We start from the raw sequence: 24,978 nt of genomic DNA, 5'->3' as shown, positions 1-24,978 counted from the left end.
GGGGTTTCCCGGAGCTGAGTGCAGGGTTACCGCGCCCATCTCTGCTGTTTGATGGCCGCAGGAAGAAGCCACTGAGATCTTGACGCCGAGGAAGTAAAGAGGGACGAGGGGATCTTTTCGGCCGTGAAGGTGGAATTTTGAGGAGGCTCCGGAGAGCACTCACGTGGGACTCAGAAGGCCTATCTCGGGGTGAAACACCACCTCGCATCTACTCTACTGTGCCGGTGTGTCCCCCCCTCCTCCTCGGCGGGTCAAAACTGTGTTCGGGGAGTGCCGCTCTTCGCTAGCGTCACTGAGCTACATCCGAGCGCTTGGCTGGAGAGAGGAGAGACGAGCTATTACTTGTTTCTAGCTAATGTGATTCTAAGCGCTGACCTAATTTGAAAGCAGGTAAGGTTTTTTTTTTTTTTTACCCATACTCGATGTAATCCATATATGGTTCAGCTAAAACAAGAGGTTGATTTGGTTAGTTAGTTGATTACCTAGCTAGTTAGTTTATTTGGTTGTTGTTAGCCTGCCACTCGCCAACCAGGACAGTATAGAAAGGCAATAGCAGATTGTAATTGGGACTTAAGTCTACATTTTTAATTAATTGCTCCCATCTCTAGTGGGCACTATGCGCTACTGTTAAAACAGATGATTAGGTAAGAGTTTGCAATGTGAACGAGTTCCCCTAGCTGCCAAATAACTTGACCCTTTTAAGACAATTTTCCTGTACAGCACGGAGGCTAGTTTAAAAAACAAATTCCTATCCCAGTTGCCAACAAGTCGACATGTCGGCCCATATTTTCCATGTCTACGCTAAATCCCAAACTCATCCACGTATCGTATGGTAATGTTTTCCCCTTGAAACTTGAAAACTGTAAGATTACTGATGCAACTTCTGGCATTTGCGAAACACTTAAAAAATACTGAATTTGTGTTTCCTTCCTGTCGTGCTGCAAATCGTAGCATCATGCATGAATTGAGTCTAAAAATGGCTTCTTCGCCAACCCGAACCACCGCCGACACCACCCCCCGTTTTCTCTAGCGAGTCCAAGCAAGTTAGCCCATCGGTGGCCGCAGCCTGGCGTGGCTCTCATGGGTGTGTTTCGCTCGATCGTGTGTCATATTTAGGCCAGATTTTGGGGGGTGTTTTGGGAACGGTGTTGGTTTAAATCTGGAGGGCGTTGCTAATATTTGCTCCGTTTAGATTATTTGCGTGAAGCGTTATTTGCGTAGTGTTGTGGCTGGAGGATATTCGTCAAATTTATTTATTTATTTTTAGATAAATGGCCCCAAGCAAAACCGATCGGAAACTGCTATTAGATCAGTTTTTACTGTTAAGATAAACGGCCACTAGGGTTTACGGGGATACCACTTCACACTAGCTTAATTAGCCTATGGCAACATTGTTGACTCGAGGCAAAATCACACGAGTTAAAAATTTGATTCTAAGCCCTGATGTGTAAAATGTTTTTCCATTTTGGGTCGTGACTGATCTTCTCTTTGTAATGTAGAGAAAATTAGTCTAATTGGCTCTGTGCAATCCTGTTATCTCGACCTCGGATGTGTTGCGGGGCGAGCTGTTAGCATCTCCACCGGCCATGTCCCATACCCGGCCGGCTCATGCTTTCTATCGTTCACCGTGATTATAGAACACGATCGAATGCTATTTCTCTTGACGCTTAAGCACTATTGTGGCCTCGTTTGCATGATATTAGGAGGTTAATGTGCCGAGCAAGGTAAGAGGCTATTCGGACGTGTTGCTGAGTCGTGCGCCTTCCCCTAACTAAGGGGCAACAACATGCCGCTCTGAGCAACTTCCCGCCGGCCTACGTCGAGCCGGAAACTCGCGAACGTTTTGTCGATTTAATATTTGTGTGCGTTTTTTTTCTTGTTTTCTAATAATCGTCAGAATTATGTCGGTGGGGCTTCATATGGGCAGTGTGTCCCCGCCCTCCACCGCCCCCAATGAATGGGTTCCTGTACTGAGGGCCCGTGTAGCTGCACTCAACAAGATGGCGTTCAAAGCCTTCCTCATCAGCGCCTTTTCTCCCACTCGTAGTCAGCTGCCGAGCGTCGGAGGGCCTGTAGCTGGGACCTGTTAGCCTCCAATAATACACTGTTGTTTAGAAAATATCCCGTTTTAATTGTATTAACTATTTTTTTCAGAAACATGTTTCCTGGCGTATGCGGTCAGATGTAGAACAACATGGTGGGGAATTGACTGAGCATGAATAGCAGTGAGAACTGCAAATCAATTTCTGGTTGGACAGTATGGCTGTCGACATAACTATTTGTAATTTGTGGCCTTTTTGTCGTTATATTAACAAATAATTTGACCAAACCTCAGATGGGATCCAAGATCCAGTCCTTTTTGGAACGATTTGCACTGCAAAACTGGCCCCATTAAAAAAACAAAAACAAAACAAAAAAAAACTTTAAAAAAGGACAGGCAAGAATTTGAGTAACAATTCAAGATAATTAACTGCTGTGCTGAACTTAACCAATCTCATTTTGTTTGAAACAGAACTCTGTTAGCATTATTTTTTTGCATATGAGGGGTCATGAACATGCACTGAACACAAGAGGCAGAATGCCTGTTCATGAAGTCAATGCGCTAGCATATTTTAACTTCAAAAAGTTTTTTTTTTCAATTCAAATCCAGTTTTGTCACTCCCTTACTGATTCATAGAGTGAGGAAAAAGTGCACCATATGCTTCCGCTTATTGTCCTGACAAGCACTTTCTAACATTATCTTTTACTTTAGGAGGCATTCTAACTGTTTTTGCTACATTCAGAAAGACGTCGAAATGTCACTTGGTCCTTGCATAACTTTGATTGCGAGATAGGAACGTAGCTGCTTCATCTATACAATGCCACAACAGAAGAGAAGAGGCTCCTACTTCTCTGACACAAATAAAATAATGTCATCTCCAGTCAATCAAGTGGCCGGGTGTTTCGCTAAAACGTTGTCCAATTCTCAATACTATTGCTATCCTGGGTCAACATCTTCTTGTGGCTTAATGACTTTTTCTACTTGTATGTGTCAGAAGGTTGTCTTTCATGGGTGTTTAGTTATGGCAAGCATCACCGCAACTTTCCTTTTTGTTATTTTAGCTAGTATTATTAGCCATTTGCGCCATTTTGTTAAAAAAAAAAAAGGATTTTCTTAATGTGTATTTTTAATCCTCGAGTGCTAGATAGAAATGGGATTATATTCTTAGTCTGTGTTCCACTCTGTGGGATTATGTCTTTGGTCGGTTAATCGTTCCGATTTTTTTCCCCCCTAACTACATTCTGTTTTTAGCTATATTTAATGGTTTGTTTATTCTTATTTTTAAAAAGTCTGAAGTATACAATCATGGAATAAAGCATCAATTTAATTTGTTTTTATCATCCTGTTGCGGTAGGGTGCTTTTGTATACATCAAAACTGGTGACATAAATGGGGATAATTTTAATCATTTTTTTTTTTAGCTGTGAATAACATATACATAACAACTTACATATAAAGATATAAACAACTTACATATAAAGCTAGATAATCAGACATTTAACAGTTTGGGCCAAGTTGTTTGTGTTTTTCTCAGATAATCTCAACACAGAACACCACACATCTAAAGATTATGTTCTATCACCCATCTAGAATCCAGTTTTAGTGCTCTTATGTTTGACAAATCCATTGCACTCCTAGCCAAGGAAACTTGAAAATCAGACTGTCACAGCACTCTCCCTTGGCCAACTTGCTGTTATGCATGGAATTTTGTAATATTTTTATTTCCTAATTATAACAACAATAAAATAGTGTCATATTCATATTGATCACAATTTAGGATGGCATGTTGGTACGGCTTTTGATAACCATGCCAGTTTAACTCATGGACCCTTTGGAAAATGAATCTAAAGTGAATGAATCACACAGGAAGTGATAAAGATGCCAATGAAATGAACCAAGAAGTAGTGATGACAAGGCAAAATAAAGTGGGGGTATGCAACACTGGTGGTTATGGAGTGAAACTAATCTCTTCTTTTAGCAGCTGGATTGTGGCAAAGACTAGTGGAACTTTACAGTACACCATGCTGACAGAGTGTTAAAAATAATGTAATCTCTTACGGTGCACACCGCTTTGACATGCTGACAGAGTGTTAAAAATAATGTAATCTCTTACGGTGCACACCGCTTTGACACTATTAAGGGTGTTTCGATCTGATACTCATATGGCTGCTGTGTACTAAAATTGTGTGGACTTGATTGACAATGGATTACAGCACAAATTGATAATTAGGATGACGGATTGGCTACTTATTGGTGCAGCTAAAATAGCAATTAGGGATCCACCGATGTGGGGTTTTCTATTGCCGATGCCGATATTTAGAGTTCAGGGTCAATTACGATCACAGATATGAGGTGCAGATTTGTTGGCCGATTGTTAGGGCCGATATCTCAAAGTTTTGTGCTTTATTTGCACATTAAAATGCCTCACTAAAAACAAGTGGGTGCCCAACATTTCTGAACTTAAAGTCATCATTTATTGAACACACAAATCGATAAATTGACCAAGTATGAAATATATAAAACAGATCATATTAAAAAGGACAATCATTTACATTAAATATTTTTTCAAGTTTTTTAGAACACAAGTGTAAACTATACATGTAGATAAAAGAAATACATTAAGAACAAACATGAATATTCCAAAAGTTTTGTCTTGGGGTCCTTAACTAAGGCAGCATGTTCCTTCACACCAATTGCACGGGACTGACCACGGACGTGCCTGACTTTAAATCAGCGCTACTAAACACAGATATCGGCCGATGAATTAAGAAATACCAAATATTGGCCCGATGTATGCAAGCACCTTTCGCACATCATTTTATTTGTACATGTACATTACTGTAAAAAGTATGAAGTAATCAAAGCAAAGTGATATCACCCCATAATGTTATAGATTGTTTGCCAGCCCACAGCGCTTAGAAAGTTGAAGTAAGCCTCTACTTGTTACATGGCACAAGTGATCTGAGTGTGCCACTTGCTTTTACACACACACACACACACACACACACACACACACACACACACACACACACACACACACACACACACACACACACAGTAAGTACGTCTCCTTTTTTTTAAGTCTGTGATCACTTTTTAGTTGAAGAGTCAACCGGCACTTTTGATACATAAAATGGTCCCACCCCAAAGACAATGAGATATTTTTGAATTAAGACGTCCATCCATCCATTTTCTGAACCGCTTAGTCCCCACAGGGGTCGCGGGCGTGCTGGAGCCTATCCCAGCCGTCATCGGGCAGTAGGCGGGGGACACCCTGAACTGGTTGCCAACCAATCGCGGGGCACACAGAGACGAACAACCATTCGCACTCGCACTCACACCTAGGGACAATTTGGAGTGCTCAATCGGCCTATCAAGCATGTTTTTGGGATGTGGGAGGAAACCGGAGTGCCCGGAGAAAACCCACGCCCACACGGGGAGAACATGCAAACTCCACACAGGGAGGGCCGGAGGTGGAATCGAATTTTGCTGTTTTCCTTCAAATTTGATCAAATTAATGGAAATTTTCGGGGGTACTGTTACCTTGAAGCAACGCTACTATCGGCACTGATACATGGTATCGGTACTCACCCACCCCTACTTTACTAACACTCACACCCCATTGCTTTGCTTGGAGTGCTCTGCTGCGTTGAGACTTGTCGTGTAGTGATATCACCGCGAGCCAAAATGAATTTGCATGTTTGGAGCTGCTCAGCCTGAGATGCATTCTGTCCAAATTGGATTTAAAATCATATCCCGAATGTGGTTTCGATCCAAATGTGAAAATGGCATTTTATGTGCTTTGTGATTGTTCGGACTATAAAAAAAAAGAGCCAATTTCAATCTAGTTGGGCTAAATATCTGATTTTGGCTGGCAGTTTGAACGAGGCCAAAATCTTTTATATTATATTTATATAATATAACCCGTCCGGCCACGGGTTATATTTATCTACACTGTACTCAGTCTAGTGAGTGCTAATGGCCTCGTGAAACATTTCCCAAATCATTCAACTGCCGCCAACTTTATCCATGTAAGTTCTGCTGTAATCAGACATTATCAGCTTCACATTACCACAATGATGGACTCAACACAAAAATTCGGCTTGTCGCTAGACAATGTTGTGGTTTATTTTTTACTCAAAAACAATTTAAGCCCGGAAACGCAGACGTCTGAATCTGTCATTTGACATCATTGGACGCTAATTAATAGAATTAACATAGGGCAAATTAATGAGGTATCATTGCATTCCCTTACCTGTCAAATTATTACACAATAATTTTACACTATGATACACTTCCTAACAACAAGCTGTGTGTTGTCAGGGACGTCAGACTGTGACTTGATGAGGATTTTATAAAATGTCGATGAGAAAATATCCTTCAGTATTTTTCTGTACTACCCCTAGTCCCTTGTAGCAGCATTCTTTGTGACCTGGTTACATTTCAGCCACATTTGACATGCACCACTTCCTAAAAGCACTTAGAGGGACTTTCACCCAACAACCAGGTGGAAGAGGAGAATAAAAGACACATGCGCAATGGGTTCAAATCTTTTGTCACACTGAAGTGCTATTAGTTGATGGCCCCTTCTTGGTATGAATCTCAAATGACTTCCATATCCCTTTACATAAATGATTTATCCAAACCTTTTAGCTTGGGTTTATACTTAGCATTTTGCTATCAGTCATCGTTTATTGACTCTTGACTTGATCTTAATTACGCCTTTACTAGTCACTTTAGACTATGTGACGATTCTCTGCATCGTGCGTAATTTTTACACAACTGGTCGATTTTGTTTCTACGCATCATTTGCACAGCTGTTATTGCTCAGTATGACAGTACAAATGGTATCCTTACATTACGTAAAGTATCTCCGCCTTTGTGTCACATCTCATACTACAGGAGAAAAAATATCCTTGTTTTTTTCCCCACTTACTTGGGAAATAAAGACGATTCATATTCTGTTGGCACAAGACAATGGCCTAATCTACATCAGATGACTTAATTCAGGTGAATTATCAGCCTCTGCTCACGTCAAACTCACGGGGAGTTTCCTCAGTGCAACCCATCGAGGTCTGTTGTCTGCTGGTTGTTTGTTTGCATGGTGGTTTAAAAAGCACTGTCCGGCCAAATTCTTATTGGTTCAGCAATTGCTGATGTCAGTTTCAAGGGGTTGAAAATGACTTTAAATTATACCATTATTATGGGTGTGCGAGACATAATTAGACTGTAAAACTGAGATGTATTTTTCTTCACAAATACAACAGTCTTAAAATCATAGGCATGAAAGCATCTGCCCCACAGTTTTGATCTGTTCAACCGACAGGAGAGACCAATGCATTGGCTGGCGCTGGTGGCCCAGCCAACATTTGGATGGCAATCGCGATTAAAATTGTGACCCGACAATTCTCAGTGACAAGCCTGTCTGGATAGATATGTGCTACCAGTCAACTGGCCCATGTGCGTCGTTGCACTAGTGCAACCCGGTCATGACGCTGAGCAACGCAGATAAATCCGCTATTTCATCTTAGCGTTTTGCCAAATTTCATTTTTTTGGTTTGATTTAGCGTTGTGTTACCGACCAGTCAGTCCACTGTAGCCCATTAAATTAATCTAGAGATAATGGACGTTATTTTTTTCTTTTGCCCCAGTGACCAATCAATCGGATGGTCAAAAATATTGACGACTGAAAGTCGACAAATATTTGGGGTGTTAACTACAGCCCTAAACCTCTGTGGCATGTTTGGCTGTTGACATCAGTTGTTCTGTCAGGATGTATCCTGTGACCTGGTAGTGTCATACAGTATGATTCTTTGAAGCCCGGATAAGCACAGGCAAGCGTTTTTGGAGTAAGAGAAACCACCGTGTGCTTGTGTACTCTTATCGCCACATCCGCTGAATGTTTTGACAAAGGAAACTGAAAAACGGGGGAAACGCCTGTTCCGTGATGCTCCGTCCTCAAGATTGCGACACCTTGTAAACATCATTCCAGGAAGAAACTGCAGCTAGCTGCTGACAGACTTCTGGCAAAGATCATCTGCAATCAGCATTCGGTGGTGGTGTAAGGATTTGTATGCAGTCGAGATTTTTTTTTTTTTTTTTCAAATTGGTAGACTTGGGTGCACCCCTAAAAACAAGGTATAAGGAATTTGGTACGTTCATCGGATGGGAGGCATGGGAACTGAAGTGGGTATTTAATTTGGTACCGACAGATTAGGATCAGTACTACAGAGAATGGATTGATGTAAAATTAAAAGTTTGTGGCCAAAATTTAGTGAGAGCTATGTACCGTATCGGCTGCATTCAAGTGAATAATTAGATTCCTTTTATTTGAGTGGAAATATTTGATAGTGACACCCCTAACTATGCAATTTGTTTTTTTCTTTAAAAAAAGGGCATTTATGACGGACATTGGCCGCTGGTGAATGTGGGAAATATTTTACCACGCCACTTTTTATTTCACGTCATCATTAGCGAGGCAGTGTATGAAGAGCGGCCACCCTAGGACCGGTCCCTATTCTCTGCTAATAGCAAATATATTTGTCAATGAATTATTTGACAAATAATGAGTTAACCTCGACAAGGAGAAGAACATTTAATAAACTTGTATTGGAATAGTGATTTTTCTTTTATGAATGTATGTACTAACCTGTATTCTTTTGGTGCCCATTTTGAACCCACTCTGCATATATACGATACACTTATTTGTGCAGCAGGGGCTTAAATTGAGGTTTTGACTCTCGCCTTCTTTCCTCGCATTAGTTTAATCTGGCCCTGTCCTTCATCTTGATTCTTTTGCATCAGAGACGGTCATTGCTCACCCCTTATGTCATCATAGAGAAGCCTCTTGTGAACCCCCAAATGTTCCGTCTGCACACCACCCATTTGAAGAAATGCACCTGAAAAGAATACTTAAGTCCCTTTACTCTTTTTATGGCTGCTTGAAAGGTGTTATTCTTTATATGTACTAGTTAAGCAGTATTGTCTGTTTTTATGGCTGCTCGAAAAGTACTTTATATGTACTAGTTAAGCAGGATTGTAACATATTACGTATTCACTAAAGGTGTCACAACAATTATTTGAGTCGTAAAATGGGTTTTTGTCAAAAGGATGTTGGTGCATTGATGCAAATAGAGTGGTTCTATTTTAAAATAGCGTATCAAAGTATGTATCAAATCATTTTTTAATGGAGAGATATAATGGAGATAAATGACTAATTTACAGTAGCCGACTGACAAGGTCATTCATATTGTAAAATGACATCAAGAAACTCATTGCAACATACCTTTGTAAACTTAACCGTACCACATTGAATCATAATCCTACTGAATCAATTCCAATTTAAAATAAACATTCTTTGACTTGTGTTGCACCACATGTCTTACTGGGCAGGGAGATGGGGTCCTAATTAGGTTGCCGTAGTAGATTCAGCTTGATTTTTTTTTTCTTTTCTGTGTGAAAAAGAGAGAGATGTACGTGGTCTGTTCTGTAGTCATGAGAAATGCCGATATGTGCCTGTGTACATGGCACTTCCTCCCTACTCGTTACTATGCTGTGCACGAGATGTCGTTACTGATAGGAGTGGCTGGAAAATGTGAAGTCTGCTTCCCTCCATCCCTCCCCTCTTTCTCTTCCCCCTCTACCTCTAAAAATAGCAGGCAGAAAGAGAAGGCACTGAAGTCAATGCATTTTCTATTCAGCTGCTACAGTGTGGCCTTAACACCAGCAAAAGTCCTCGATCACGCCTTAATGCTGATATCAGTTATTGACATCATTTGATCATTTTGAGACATGAAAACTGCATGTCCAGTTCCGGTGCTTGAGGTCCTTTATCTTTTTTAAAAAAAAATGTTACCCCATATATTGTCCCTTTGAAGTGTGATGGGTTTCTGCTCCACACAATAAGTGGTATAGAATAAATAAAGGGCAAAAAGCTCAGAAACACATCAGTAGGTTTGTAACTCCCAACAGTAGGTAGTGGTTTGACGTTATTGTTAGGGCTGTCAGTCACTATCGAATAGTTTTAAAAACAATTTTCGCAACTCGTGGTAAAACGATACACAGCAAAATATTGAACCGTTTGGTTCGCTCTGCACGGTACAATACGCCTTAATGGACCGCTGTACTTCCTTTACACGCATACATTTACCGGCCGCCATGTATGTTTATGTGCCTGTCGAAGCAGTTGAGAAGCAATCCCTCGGTGAGGTTATGTCCAATCTCTGTTGTGCTTGGGCTGGCACTCATGCTCTTTTAACCGTAGAAGGGTCCGTGCAGCCATGGTTGCCAGTGCCGCATATCATCGGTTGCTTTGGGCTTCTTGTTTAGAAAAATCACTTGTAACTATTTGTAGTCGTAAGTATTCTCACTTGGTTTTCCCAAGTTACACCCGTGACCCTTTTCTGCTCGCAAATCCAGGAGAGACCCTTAACCCATGTCTCTCAGTCTCAAAGTTGCAACAACACATAGAGAAGTCTTTGTTTCCGACACCAATCGCTGTCATGGTTTCATAAAATACAAACAGGAACTAACCTAAATAAAAAGTTGCAAATAATTTGTGAAGAAATATGAGTCTATGTTCTTGTGTGCGATGTCACATTACGGCACTCCAGTTGAACAAATATCGCATCACTTTTCACCTATTGAATAATAGTCCATTGAACTTTTCCATTTGTATCTCTTCAACCTTTATCTCCTCAATATATAAGAGGAGAATTAGCCTGTAATGACATCTTTCAGCGGTAAGATTACCGTCGGTAGTTAAGACGCCTTGCCGAGATGTAGACCAAACACTGACCAATCAGCTGACTGGTAGCTGCTGGCTTGTTCACTCAAGGAGGTGTTCCGTTAGAACTTGTCAACGCTAGCTGGAAAGCAGTACAGAGAAACTTTGAGGTAGGATAAGCTAATGTTTGTTTTTCTCCAAAGAATTTGACAGTTTGAGTGTTGGAGTTGTCAAGGCAGTCTCAAAAAAGGACTTTTTGTCGCCTTTGATATATTGGTTTATCCTTGAGCTAGTTTTCAACTTGGCTGAGCAAGGTTAATAAAGAGTTTTTCCTGCATTCATTGTGGTTGGGTCTACTGAAAGCTGTAGTTTATCGTTGTCCCCACTGTTTACATTCTACTTTTTAATATGACTTGTATGTATGGAAAGTGAACGTGTTGATGCTAAGAGCCTCAACCCAAGGATTGGGGTCAACTGGATAGCCACTGCTGTTCAGATCATCAGCAGGTTTTTGTCTTAAACGGATTTGGCTTGAGGAGCTGAATCAACTGTGTCCCAGGATTACAGGAATGACATTGGAGGATAGTTGAGAGTCTTGAGGCCAGAGTAGCAACATTTTCATCAGCTGCCTCTCACCAATCGGTGAGCACCGGTGTTTTACCTGTCGTTCTGCAAAAGCCAAAGTAGTGTTGCAGTGGTGTAGCCTTCTGTTTTTCTAAATATTTGGAACCTTGCAAGCTTTTGGTGACCTTTTGTTGGGTAATGTTAAGTCCTGTGTTTTTGTCGTTTGTTGAAATAATTTTTTACTGTCGTAGTGTTAAGGGCTTTCAGCTATCTTGTGTTTTTCGGTTTTGAAGACAAATGCATTTGATGTAAATCTCAAAATTAAGTTTGGAGTGTCTGCCTAGTGCCTGTTGTTAGGTAATGGTTTCAAGATGGTAACAGCTGTCTTGAAATTGTTTGCCTGGTGTGACTCTGCAACTTTAGCCACTCCAGACTAGATTTTGGACACATCCTCGGATGAATTTGCAGAAAGTTTGCTCTTCCTATTCCAGTAGTGTTACTGCACAGCCACATTACAACTTTTAAAGTTACTAACTACTACTATCTTGTCACCCTCAGATCAGAAAGAATCTAGGCGGCGGAGCGAAGCACACCATTAGCAGAGGAAAATGAGTGAACTGGATCAGCTACGACAGGAGGCTGAACAGCTGAAGAACCAGATCCGAGTAAGTCAATTGCAACCCGCCATCAGGTTTTTGCTTTCCAGGACTGTTTTAAACTTTTTAAAGTAGTATTAAAAGCTGTTAAATGTAAATTAGATTAGACAGAACAATGGAGCACTGGTTAGCACGTCCACCTCGCAATGCAGTGACTGTGGGTTCCATTGCGGGGTCCAGCCTTCTCGTGTAGAGTTTGTATTTTTTCCCCGTTCCTGCGTGGCTCTGCCATGGGTACTTAAATTTCCTCTCGCATTCTAAAAAAAAACATGCATGTAGGTTAATTGAGCACTCTATATTAACCTTATGTATGTGTATGAGCGTGAATGGTTGTTCGTCTATATGTGCCCTGCAATTTGCTGGCCACCAACTCAGGGTGCTTTCTTTTTTTTCCCCCACATCCTTTGAATTAAGACCCTGCATCTTAAACAATGATGTGGCTAATATATGCATTTTTACAGGATAACAAGCTTCCTGCTGCCAATACATTTAAGGGCCAATTCCAATTCTACCTCTTCGCCTTTTGAACCCCGAGCCCCCGATTGTGCGCATTGACAAGAATAAAAATGTGCCGATTCACAGAGGGCTTTGTCTCGCATCAGAAACTGGTGACAGCTCCTAGATACATCGTGCGAGTGAGCGAGGTACATTCTGATGTGGGATGAAGCCCTTTCATGTGATGTCACAAAAGATCATGATAAAATAATAATAATAACAACAATAATAATAATAATAAAATAAAAAAACTTCTATCCCCAATGTTTACAGTGTGCCTGAGGTGAAAGCACTGGGGGAAAATTGTTGCACACATAAAATAAAGGTTTGGACAATCCCAATAATCCCAGTCCCAACAATTATTCACTGTATAAGGATGGATACTAGCAAATTAGGGGAGTGCATAATACATGAACACGGAAAAAAAAAACTGCTTTTGAACAGTAATTTTGAGGGGGCTAACGGTTTATTTTTCTTAAAACTTGATCCTCGGAACGTCATTTTCTGTAATATATGTCGCAACATGGATGCCTGTGGGTTATAAATCAAGTGTGACCTATTCATGTAAGGATTATTTTCTTTTTCAATTTAGTGGTTGAACCTTATATTAAGATGCACTCAACAGTACATAACTTGCCGTACAACTTGTAGTGTGGGTTACACATATAGAAACAATTGTCTTCCTTAATTCAAATTTACTTGTGTTGTGTTTCAGGATGCCAGGAAAGCGTGTGCTGATGCTACCCTGTCTCAGGTAATGAAATGCCTTTCTCAAATTATTGTGTAAAACTTCTGTATTTTCTGTACCTGAAGGCGCTCCGGTTCAAAAGGTCAGTTACAGAGGCTATTTCTGTACTTAACCCTTACATACGAAAACATACGGTATCTAAAAAGTGAGTTGCGCTGTACTTTATTCTACTATTTAACAATGTATGCGCTACTCGCGTCATTTTGATGAATCTTCATCCACAAATCCATCCTTATCTTCTGTATCCAAATTGAACTCATGACTGATCTATTTTCATGTACAACCTGGTGCCATTTTCGGGGCTCATTAGCCAAACATACTATTTTGCACATACTGGCAGTATACCTCAGCACGGCAGAACTGAGTACGTACTCTTAGTATTAATTAATGTTCTCCAGCGTACGTATTGGATGTCCCTGTGTTGGTAGGAAATGTTCCAGCAGTCAATCAAGCACAGCACTTACCAAAGTCACACAACAACATTTACAGATTTTTGAATTGGGTGCACACACAATTAGAGAAAATTAAAGGCTTTTAATGCACCTTGTGCTGTGGAAAATACAGTAATTAAGATATTTTATTTAATAAATGCCTTTCACATTAATTTACTCTAAAACAAAGTAGTGTTTTTGAACTGTTATGGTGATATGTTGCCTTTTAGTAAAAATGTCTCCTCTTAATCCTGTCTAGATCACAGCTAACATTGACCCCGTTGGCCGAATTCAGATGCGCACTCGCCGGACACTGAGGGGGCATCTGGCTAAAATCTATGCCATGCACTGGGGCACCGATTCAAGGTACTCTATTCAGCTGCAGTCAGTCCATTAACTAAATATTTCATGCCATCGACCCATCCCCTTGCCTAAATGCAGGAAGTAGATGTAAAAGCTTACTTGAATGTCTTTTTGCTGAGTGTTTCTCCTTAGGGCTCTTGTCAAGTCCTAGAATTACACAATAGCTCCAGCTTGCATCCACAAGCTCCTCTATTTTTAACATCTGCCCAAAGCCATCGTCGATTAGATTAACATAAACCAAGTATTCTAACAAGTCAACTGTAATGTATTTGAACAGTATAATCCTTGGTGTTTTTGTTGAATGCTTATTGGACATGCATTAATCACACCCCTCTAGAGTGTGTCTTGTGTGTTGTGGGTCCCGTTTGTGATTTTGGTGTTGGGCATGTGGGTAGGGAAAATACCCAAAATGGTGGTGAGGTAAGTCATTGAATTTCATCGAGCAGTACTTACTTAAAAATAAACTTTTACGTAGATTGTTTCACAGCCCCATTACGGGAACTAAACAAAATACTGTTATCCCACCTTCGTAGCAGTCTAAATTCCATGAGAAAGTGTCAGCTTTCCTTTGATTCATCTTTTCCTTTGATTCATCTACTGACGTTTGCCTGAAGGCTTTGGTATTTATTAGACTACCAGCTGAGATTTAGACTCCAAGAAAAAGGGTCACATGTCTTGACCCAGCATCTCGATTGTGTCCGCCTTTTAGCCCCTTGGACACAAAATGGTGAAGTTAGATGTCTGCGAACATTGTTGACCTTACAAACATCTAAAAATTTGTACCCCACTGATCTTTGGTTTAAAAATAAATGTTATGAGCAACATAGTTATATTGGCAGCAGCTAGGTTAGCATTTCTGCCCCACAGTTCTAAGGTCCAGGTTAAAATCTCAGTCTCTCTTGCGCCATATTTCCGTTCAAGTGTCATAATATAATCGGGGCCTTAACATAAACACCATTGCAGTAAAAGCTCTGTGTATTGATGTCTGTTCCGGCAGCACCCTGCCCGCATCATACATGTTAATTTTAAGGTAACAAAACCAAAACCTTTAATCTCCATGATCCCCTATCATACAATAACCTATTTCCTGAACTGGTTATTGTTTTGGTCCAATTTTAAATCCATCCGCTTGTGGCGTTCCTTTTGCTAATTAGCACAAAGCTAACCGGTCGGCTGACTTGGGGCATCCAACAAGTGATCAAATTCCCTTTAATTGCTGAAGTTGCTGTGTCAAAGGCTCATACTCCTATTCGCTACATTAGTAGGAAGAAAGATTTTTTTGGAGTAAGCAAATGTTTGCCTCAAATGCCATTTCCCACTCAAGTTGACAGATGAGAAGGGCTACTAACAGTTTCCATGTAAACAAAATGTTAGTTCCACTGACGTCACACATCTCATTCAAGTCTAAAAATTATAAATCGATAAGCCACGCTCAATCCAATGAGTGAATAAATTACGACTTATTCGTGCACAGCACTCCAGAAATAGCTCGTCACATGCAAACAGTTGACCACAGATCTCCAGTCGGAATGATTTCAATCAAAATCACAAAAAGATTTCTATAAACCTAGCTATTGTTGAGCATGTTCCTTTTTGTGTGTACCATAGTATCGTATTTTCCGCACCATAAAGCGCTTCGGGTTGAAAGACGCAGACTAAATTGCAGGGACTATTTTGTATTTAATCCCCACATAGGGCGCACCGCATTATAGGGCGCATGCATGTCATGATTTACAGTAAACAAACAAACAAAACAAAAAACGTCATTGGAGCAAGACAGCGAGTTTAGTTGTACTTTATTTTACTGTTTAACCATGTACTCTACTGTACTCACATTATTGTTAATCGATATTCATACGCAAATCCCTCCAAGTCCTCATCTTCTGTATCCAAATTAAACAGTTGCGCAAGTTTGCCATCTGACATGCCAAGTTCCCTTGTCATTGTCGCGACGTTGTCACGTTGCTCTTTGTCAATGATCCTGGCTTTCCAGGAAGCCTGAATTGTGCCTCGTATCAAACAATAGTATTTATTTACCAATGGCGGCGAAGGTACGTGTTACATCCAGTCGTCTGACTGGTTTACCGCCCCAATCTACGTAAAACGTAATGTCCTCTGATTGGTTCATCGGGCGCCTGTATATTAGGTCTCTGTGTGGCAGAAGCCACACAAAACAACTTTACAGATTTGCACAAACGCTAGTGTTTTTTTGTTTTTTTTTTACATATGGTGGTGAGGTTACATACTCTACGTGTTACGTCTAGTCCTCTGATTGTTTTGTTTTGTTTTCCCCGATCTACGTTAGACATAATGTCCTCTGATTGGTTCATCGGTGTTAGAGTGGTGCTCACTCTAACTTATTTGCAAGAACCACACGGGAGACAGTGTGCCCTTTGAGCACTTGCAAGTGGAGAATTTGTTCGTTACTGTAGGTACAGCGATGTTCGAACAAAGTCTGCCTTTGGTCTCTTGCAAGAGCATATTTATTGAGAACAAGCAGGGTGGGGGTGACATTGGACATGTTTTGTGGTCACCTCAGCAACTGGTTAATCCGTGCGAAGGCTCCCAGCTCATTGTTTTACAAGGTCGTGGAAACAGAAACTAGTGAAGCATTTTAGATGAATAAGCAAGAATGTTTCCACACCATTTGGAAAATTTCAACAACTGAATGGGTAAACTTTTCAGAGTCAAGGAAAAGGTAAAAGGTTTAAACAAAGTTAATAATTCTAGTCTACATTCCAACATAATCATACGATCAAGATAATTTGTCAACCCTAACAATCGGGTCTTCATATTACAACAACTTTTCAGATTTTGGAATTTGATCCACACTAAAGGCACACCTTTGGTTTTTGAGAAAATGAAAGGCTTTTCAGTGCCCCTTATGGCGCGGAAATACGGTAGTTAAGATTAGCAGTCTCCCAGTGGGCCTTGATGTACTTTGCTCACTGCTTCTCCTGCTCCTCTGTGCATTGGAGCTGTCACTGTAGTCACTTGTTAGATTCACCTGCCCAACAGAGCTCAGCCCCAGTCACCCAGAGCTTTCCATTTTTGTTTTGAGAAAACGTCGATGTATCAATTTCCCAGGAAAATAAAAAATATCCTAAATAGTAATTCCAGAAGACTTATGCAGCGCTTTATCTACACCATACGTTGTACAAAATGTTTTGAAAAGCCACACATTCAATTATTAGAAATGTAATATAATTCTCAGATTGCAGCTGTTACTTTCCATCGATGGGTTATTGTTGTCTCTTGTTATTTTTTTGTTCCAAATGGGTCAACTTAAGTAGACTCTCACAATGCATTGTGGCCAACGGTAGAAACTGGGTCGGTTATTATTGCACACATTGGTGTTGTAAATGGTCCTTGTTGCTGCCGGCAAGACGAAGAAAGGAAGTAGAAGACGAATAAGAACATAGAGCTCGAGTTTGTGTTTAGATAATCAAAATTTAATGTCCAAGAGCTACTCGGTTTGTACTACCACCGATTTGTGTACAGTACTAACCACTTTTTTCCCTCAGTTATAAAGAGAGTGACAAAATTCCAAGTAATTTAAACAATATTTACTCCCCCCCCTTAGGCTTTTGGTCAGTGCATCCCAGGATGGAAAACTCATTATTTGGGACAGCTACACCACGAACAAGGTAAATTAATTAACTCTATATCATTGACAATGGCCTGAGTGCCTGTTATTTTGGAAGCGAATAGATAAAGAGAAGAGGTGTTTTTCCATAACCTTTGAAAATGTATGGTCGTCACATTTTTAACCCAAATTGACATTTACCTGTGCAAAGGGTGTTAATAAAGTGAGGAAGGACTGCTTGTATTAAAACAAATTAAGTAAATTTGGTATGTTCAAATTTTGATGTGAAGCACAAACTAAGGGGGAACGTGACTACTATAATTATTGATAAGACATCAAATGCACATAAAGCATTTGGGATTTCATGTCTACCAGATGAAAATCACTGTACTTAAAGCCACTTGCCCAATTTGAGTCGTTTATTCTTTATCCAAGAAGCATTTCCTCTAATAAAGTTCCCTCAAAATGGTAAACATTGAAACTCATTGTATGCTCTATAACATTCAATATTGTCCCTCTCTTCAGGTCCACGCCATCCCGCTGCGCTCCTCTTGGGTGATGACATGCGCTTACGCCCCTTCTGGCAACTATGTTGCATGTGGTGGCTTGGACAACATCTGCTCCATCTACAACCTGAAGACCCGTGAGGGAAATGTGCGTGTTAGCCGTGAGCTGGCTGGGCACACAGGTAGGCTGCACACTACATTGATTTGCTTAATCTCCATTCACCACAGCCTTGAAAAATCTAATTGACTACTCTTTACATTGTCAGAATTCCTCTTAGAAATTTGTTTAAGGGATCCTAAGACTCAATTACCGTATTTTCTACACCATAAGGCGCACTTGAAAGCCTTTAAATTTCTCCAAAACTGAAGGTGCGCCGTACATTTTGTGTGAACAGCTGCCACCACTGGGAACGTAATATGTAGACCCAATGAACCAATCAGAGGACATTACATTGTACATAAAATACATAGACCGGGACGGCAAACCAATCAGAGAACTGTACATAATACTTAAAGTATGTACCTCCACTGCGATTGATAAATGAATATTATTGGTTTGTGCAAAGAAACAGCATAAGGACCCTCTAAAATGACATTGATAAAGAGACATGCCTACGAGGCACAATTCAAACTTTCTGGAAAGCCGGGATCATTGCCAAAGTGCAACGTGACAACAGCGAGACAATGACAGCCCGTAACTTGGCATGTTTATTGTCGAGAAGATGAGGACTTTAGATTTGTGTATTAATATCAATTAACCAGTACATGGTTAAATTGTAGAATAAAGTACAACCAAACTCACTGTCTTGCTCCCGTGACATTTTCCTTTGTTTACTGTAAGTCATGACCTACATGTGCCCTATAATGCGATGCGCCCTGTGAGGATTAAGTACAGAATAGCCCCTGCAATTGAGTATGCGCTTTATAACCCAAAGCACCTTATGGTGTGGAAAATACTGTAAAAGAAGTCAAGAATAGAGACCAAAAGGTCCCATGTCTGTGTCATGCGGACACTTCCAGTGCAGTTTCTTTTTCTCCGTATGCACATTGACCAAGCGTTCAGTCATAATTTAGCTCTCTTGGTTGATTTTCACATCAGCGATATTCTAATCCTACGGTCTAATGAGTGTTGTGTGGTAGTTGAACATATTGTAGCTATACAGCCTTTACCAATGAAAGTTTTGTGCTTGAAGGCAAGAATTCATCTGATCAGTGTCACATGACACAGGAAGTGTCATCATTTATGTTCTTGTTCCTTCACCGTAGGGAGGGAAGCACACTCTTGATTAATTTAAGAGTAAAGGAAGCAAGATTTATATTTCACTTAAAAGTTTTTTATCAGTAAAAAACACTCGGTCTTGTCACTGATGGTCCAGTTTTAGGATGCGGAGCTTTCACCGCCCGCAGCCTGGGTTTGATTCCCGGTCAGGGAACCATATGTAGCCACATGTCAGGGTCTCCCCTGTGCCGGTCCCAAGCCCAGGTAAATGCAGAGGGCATCCGGCGTAAAAACTGTGCCAAACACTTCTCATGCGAATTATCTGGACAAAAATGAGTGTTTCGCTGTGGGGAAAAAAGCCGAAAGGAGCCACAAACACTGGTTCTTGATGCTGTTGTTACCAGGTTACCTGTCCTGCTGTCGCTTCCTGGATGACAACCAGATTGTCACCAGCTCTGGTGACACCACCTGGTGAGTTCTTACATTGCACCCAATGCAGCTTGCACATTAACTTCTGCCTCAAGTATGATAGGACACACGATACACTTCTTAACTTTATTAGTGATCTGGGTTTGGTTTTTTTTATACAACATTATGGAATTCTGATTATTATTATTATTTTTTTTTTTAGTATTTGTCTCATTTAATCTTATTTCTAATGTCACTTTGTCTCCACTTTGCAGTTACATTGCTCAATGTAGTTGACAGCCTCGATTCAGGACTAAATATTGGCTTCACTCTGGCGCTTACAATATCTTTTGTCTTCTTGCTGGCGATGAGATTGACTCGCCCATTTTCCTTATTTTGATTGTGTCCCTCTCCCTTCATTTTAGCGCTTTGTGGGACATTGAGACTGGACAGCAAACAACTACATTTGCTGGCCACACCGGCGATGTCATGAGCCTCTCTCTGGCACCCGACACGAGGCTGTTTGTGTCTGGGGCCTGCGATGCCTCAGCCAAACTCTGGGACATCAGAGAAGGAATGTGCCGGCAGACCTTCACTGGCCATGAGTCTGACATCAATGCCATTTGCGTAAGGCTCCCTCACTCATACATATTATTCACATACTAAAGATCGCCATGATAATTTGAGTCTTGGCCACTGGTTTAGCGGCGGTTCGAAATGTGTGAGCCTCAGAACCCGATACATGCTCACACCAGTCACATTACAGCACGTCCATACATTACTCTCGCCTAATGTGTGTGTCTGTGTATGAGCGAGGGGGGCCGTAGAGTTACCAGCCGTAGTATTTTGCGATTGTCGAGTCTGAGTCGGATTAGACAGAATTGCGCAATGTGCGTGGCCCAAATTGTTCTTTGAAATATTCTCAATCGTCATTCGCCTAACAGTGCCTCCAATAATCCACATTGCATACAATCAACACTTTATATGAAAATGACAATTTCTGAACATTCTAACAAGTACTACCCCCCCCAAAAATGTCTGCAGTTCTTCCCCAATGGCAATGCCTTTGCCACGGGCTCAGACGATGCCACCTGCCGGCTGTTTGACCTGCGTGCCGATCAGGAGCTGATGGTGTACTCTCATGACAACATCATCTGTGGTATCACCTCTGTGGCTTTCTCCAAGAGTGGCCGCCTACTGTTGGCTGGCTACGATGACTTCAATTGCAATGTCTGGGACACCTTGAAGGCCGATCGTGCAGGTAAACCTTGCTTGATGGTGCATGTTGCCATGTTACTGACTTAATTTTATATAGCTAGCTTGGTGGATGTTCAGTGGACCCTTGCATAGTATATATATATTTTTTTGGGCCGGGTTACATTCACTGTTAGGCAGTTGCAAATTCATTCTTGCACAGTTTTTCTTTCCCCCAGAACTGAACCTTCTCAATCCGCATAAATCTCCGGCTACTTTTGAGTTTCCTTGACATGGCAAAAAAAAACGTACACGTAGGCCGTGTTACCGTTGATTTTGTTATTTCAAAGGTGACCTATCAAGATGTTAGGCTCATCTGTAGATATGAGATGACGAAAAGATGAGCCGATACACACGGGACCACATTTACTAGGTTCTGCGTGCTGCCGCCATCGCTTCTGCTCATGCGGGTCTCACACTCTTTAAAATGCATGGCTGAGGTATTGACAGATACTTAAAACCAAAGACTCAAACTCAACCAGGCCATCTCCAATTATTTACATAGCTGCAGATGAGTTGGCTGTGCTTTTCTTGAGTCTTCACTGTGTCCACAGGCGTCCTGGCTGGTCATGATAACCGGGTGAGCTGCTTGGGTGTGACTGACGATGGCATGGCAGTGGCGACAGGGTCCTGGGATAGCTTCCTCAAGATCTGGAACTAGAGTCTGAAGGTATGAAAAGATTCCAGGATGTTCACATTGTGGCTTTTTTCACATCAGTTTAAATGGCTTGTGCCATTCTGTAATCTGGCCCACTGACCATTTACATTCAAGAGTCCACAAATATAATAGTTTCATTCAGGCAGCTGTTTTCACCCCGTAGAATGTCTTCAGTGTTGCTGTTTTTAATCCATTTAGCATTTGAATAATTGATTAAAGGATTTCTTGTGAACAATAAAATATTGGTAAAATAAGACAGGACATTTTCTCAATTAAATAGGTTGATTAATGATGATTCACTTAATTGTAATGATGTGATTACAAATGAAAATGCATTAATTTAACAAAATAGGATTTATTTTTTTTATTCCCACTTCCATCAATTGCTGACCTGGCCCATATGGCACGTTTGATCAAGTTTATTGCATTCATTTGACCATTTGTTCTAAAATGTGTTTGTTAAAATATTGTTCTATTTATCTAATAAAACAATTGGTTAACTAATTTGTTGTAAATAAAATGAAATAAAAACATTGAATAACTATATTATATATAATATACATAACACCACCCCTAATTCTCCAAATGACCCAAATTTGATTCTCAACTCCAAAACTAACTATAAAGGGTTCCTAAAATAAAATCTGTCATCTTCTATGTTGCAAAATGAGCTATGTGTGGGAGCTCTGTTTTGTGCGGAGCAGAGGTGATTACTCTGCAGTGATGCTGAAGGAATTGTGTTGCGTCAAACGTTTAGGAATAGCTGTCATTGATAATCTGGGGAATTTTGATGGCCTGTGTTTTCACAGTCTCCCACTAATTGTGGCTGTAGCAGCCGTTGCAAAGTACATTGTGGTCGTATTTGAGCATCAAGTCTTTTGTTGAGTAATTCTATCTGCAACTAACAGTGGTTTGTTCATTTGCAGATTATATCCGGACTCCAAAATTGTGTGGAAAACCATTCCAACATCACATGTTAAATTGTATTGCATATCCAATCTTTTCAAAACATGATACTGACTCAAAACACCCAAAAAACTATTAAGGGCAAAAATCTCTCTCTCTCTTTCTCCTCCTCCTCTTTAAAAGAGCACAATTGTCTGTCAATCATTCAGCTCGAACTGTGCAGGTCAAGGAATTTGGTTGTCTCTGAATGAACGAATGGAAAAGTTGTTCATTCCACTCATGACCACAGCTTGAGTGAAGATTATTACACGACAGCGATTTAACGCTTCATAGCGTCTTGGCCATCTTTCAGTTGTTTTTTTTTTCCCCCCCTTCATCTCTGTCGAAGTAGATCTTTAGCTTGTCTGTTGAGGATCAAATGAGGATCAAATCTTTGTTTTTTGCTAATCTTTACATGTTTGATAGAATGTTTTAATTTGAAGATATCCTTGGGAATTCAGCTTGATCCCACAGGAGAACAAAGCGAGAGAATTGAGGGGAGTCCTCAAGCCACTTCTGGCCCTGCTGTATATTTAGACCCATGAACCCCCTCCCAGTGTAGTCCGCAAATCTTTGTTTGCACAAAAATGTAAACTTTGCATATATAGAAATATTGTCAAAAGAAAAAAAAAAAATTAACTAACCAAGCACATGCTGTTATAAATGAATGCTCGTTTTTCAAATGCAAAAACCACAAAAAAGAAACAAAACCATTTAACAATTCTTGAACCTTTTGTCTGGCGTCAGTCAAGACTAATGAAATGAAGATTAACCTATTTGATCATAATCTAGCCAACCCTCTCTATATTTTATTTTATTTTGTTTCCCCTCCTGTAGTTTTGTGTTGCTGTGGTTGGGACCAGGGAATGTGGTCGGGTAGGGAGTTGCTTCATTTTAGCCAAACATCGTTCCAGAACTTTCTCGAACAGGTGCCCATTCTTTGCTTGGAAATGCAGTTACTACTCTGTGAATGACATGTTGTATAAATCAATGTTTGAAAATAATATTGAAACTTTTTAAGTTAAAAACTAAAAAAAAAAGATTTTGGTTGTCTGCAATGGGTGGGTTATCTCTTAGAATCGCATGCTGTAGAATTGCTTAAAGGTGCATAATATGGAATTAAGTCCTTTGATGTTTTTCTTTAAGAAAAGAACCTGTTGAATATAGAAATACAATGGTATTTATTTTTCTTTCCCCCCAGTTTTGACTTACTTTGTTTTTGCTCTTCCGTGCATACAATAATACAACTAAAATGTCAAAGCTATGCACACAAGAAGCAAACTCTGCATTATTAAAGGTTGCTTAGTCCATACTTGGGAGGGATTACACAAATTATTTAGATCCAAATGTAAATTGTACACACTTGCATATATACATTTAATCACCGAACATACCAATGGGGCAAATTTTCATTCCTTCTGTAGCAAACAAAATTCACAAAGATTTTTTTCTGTTCTTTAATAATAATTTAAAAAAAAAAAAAACTTGCAGCATCTGGATGACAGACCTTTTTTGTTCACTTGTAAATTTAAGACGCTCTTCCTTTTTAGCAGTAGTGCCATTGGTTTTTTTCTCTGCAACAGTCTGTACAAAAAGATGTGCTGTGATTGTGTGTTAGGCCTGGAGTTGGCAAAAAAATTAAAACTGAATTAAAAAAAAAAGGCAACATTAAATACCTTTGCTTTTCTCTCATTCTCAATCAAATAACCATAGAGCTCTGCACCCCTTCTATTCCCTTTTCACCATTTGTATTTAATTTTCAAGTCAGTCAGTGTACAACCGAAAGCTGGATGCAAGATAGAAACTATATTAAAATGTACTGTTATTTAAGATGTAATAAAAAGCAGTTTGAGATGACATACTGTGTTGAGTGTGATTCACTTAGAGTGGTTCCCACTGAAGCTAGAATGTTACAGGCAGGTTGGTTTTCCTTGTAATTATGTTCACGATAAATAAACAATTTCTTATTCACTGTTCTAGCCCTCTGGCTTGCGTCCTCATTTTTCATTACTTGGTGATTTGTCGCATCTGAACATGTTGACCGTGCATTGTCTTCAGACGTGTAACTGTGACACTTGATTGCTTCTTTCCTGCTCGGTTTCAGATGTTTTTGTTCAAGTTCCAGAGTATAAATCACCTTTTCTACGTGCCTCATACCCCTGTTGAACCTGCTGACTTCGGGTCTCGGTTGCCATCTGATGGATAGAGTGTGAAATGACTTGACCTGCGGCCGATTGTACCCTGTGCAGTCCATGCACCAGTCAGTCACATGAACTCCTTGCACAACTTTAACGAGATCATGTCCCAAAAATGCTTATTCAGTTTAGTAATGCTGGCGTTAATGAACACAGTGATAAGTTTCCAATGTTTACAACAAAGC

At 40.3% G+C, this 24,978-nt stretch overlaps 1 protein-coding gene across 1 annotated transcript; it reads left to right on the top strand.

Annotated features, from left to right (window-relative positions):
* Positions 1-30: 30 nt before the first annotated feature.
* Positions 31-24,577, top strand: LOC147061961 (guanine nucleotide-binding protein G(I)/G(S)/G(T) subunit beta-1). Its single transcript, XM_085928778.1, has 11 exons — positions 31-390; positions 11,888-11,994; positions 13,196-13,234; positions 13,919-14,025; positions 17,606-17,669; positions 18,134-18,296; positions 19,738-19,804; positions 20,167-20,368; positions 20,786-21,002; positions 21,550-21,665; positions 22,580-24,577. The coding sequence occupies exons 2-10, from the start codon at positions 11,938-11,940 to the stop codon at positions 21,654-21,656; spliced, it is 1,023 nt and encodes a 340-aa protein (XP_085784904.1). The 5' UTR covers positions 31-390; positions 11,888-11,937; the 3' UTR covers positions 21,657-21,665; positions 22,580-24,577.
* Positions 24,578-24,978: the final 401 nt, after the last annotated feature.

Source organism: Syngnathus leptorhynchus, chromosome 1, assembly GCF_054491065.1.
Source record: "Syngnathus leptorhynchus isolate UIUO chromosome 1, UIUO_Slep, whole genome shotgun sequence".
In the NCBI taxonomy this organism is placed as follows: Eukaryota; Metazoa; Chordata; class Actinopteri; order Syngnathiformes; family Syngnathidae; genus Syngnathus; species Syngnathus leptorhynchus.
This window is presented reverse-complemented; position numbering and strand designations above follow the sequence as displayed.

Bases quoted from the DNA above. Each gene is read 5' to 3' on its own strand.
- LOC147061961 (XM_085928778.1), top strand. From the start codon at position 11,938: ATGAGTGAACTGGATCAGCTACGACAGGAGGCTGAACAGCTGAAGAAC. The intron at 11,995-13,195 runs GTAAGTCAATTG...GTTGTGTTTCAG, and splicing joins AGCTGAAGAACCAGATCCGA to GATGCCAGGAAAGCGTGTGC. The intron at 21,003-21,549 runs GTAAACCTTGCT...CTGTGTCCACAG, and splicing joins CTTGAAGGCCGATCGTGCAG to GCGTCCTGGCTGGTCATGAT.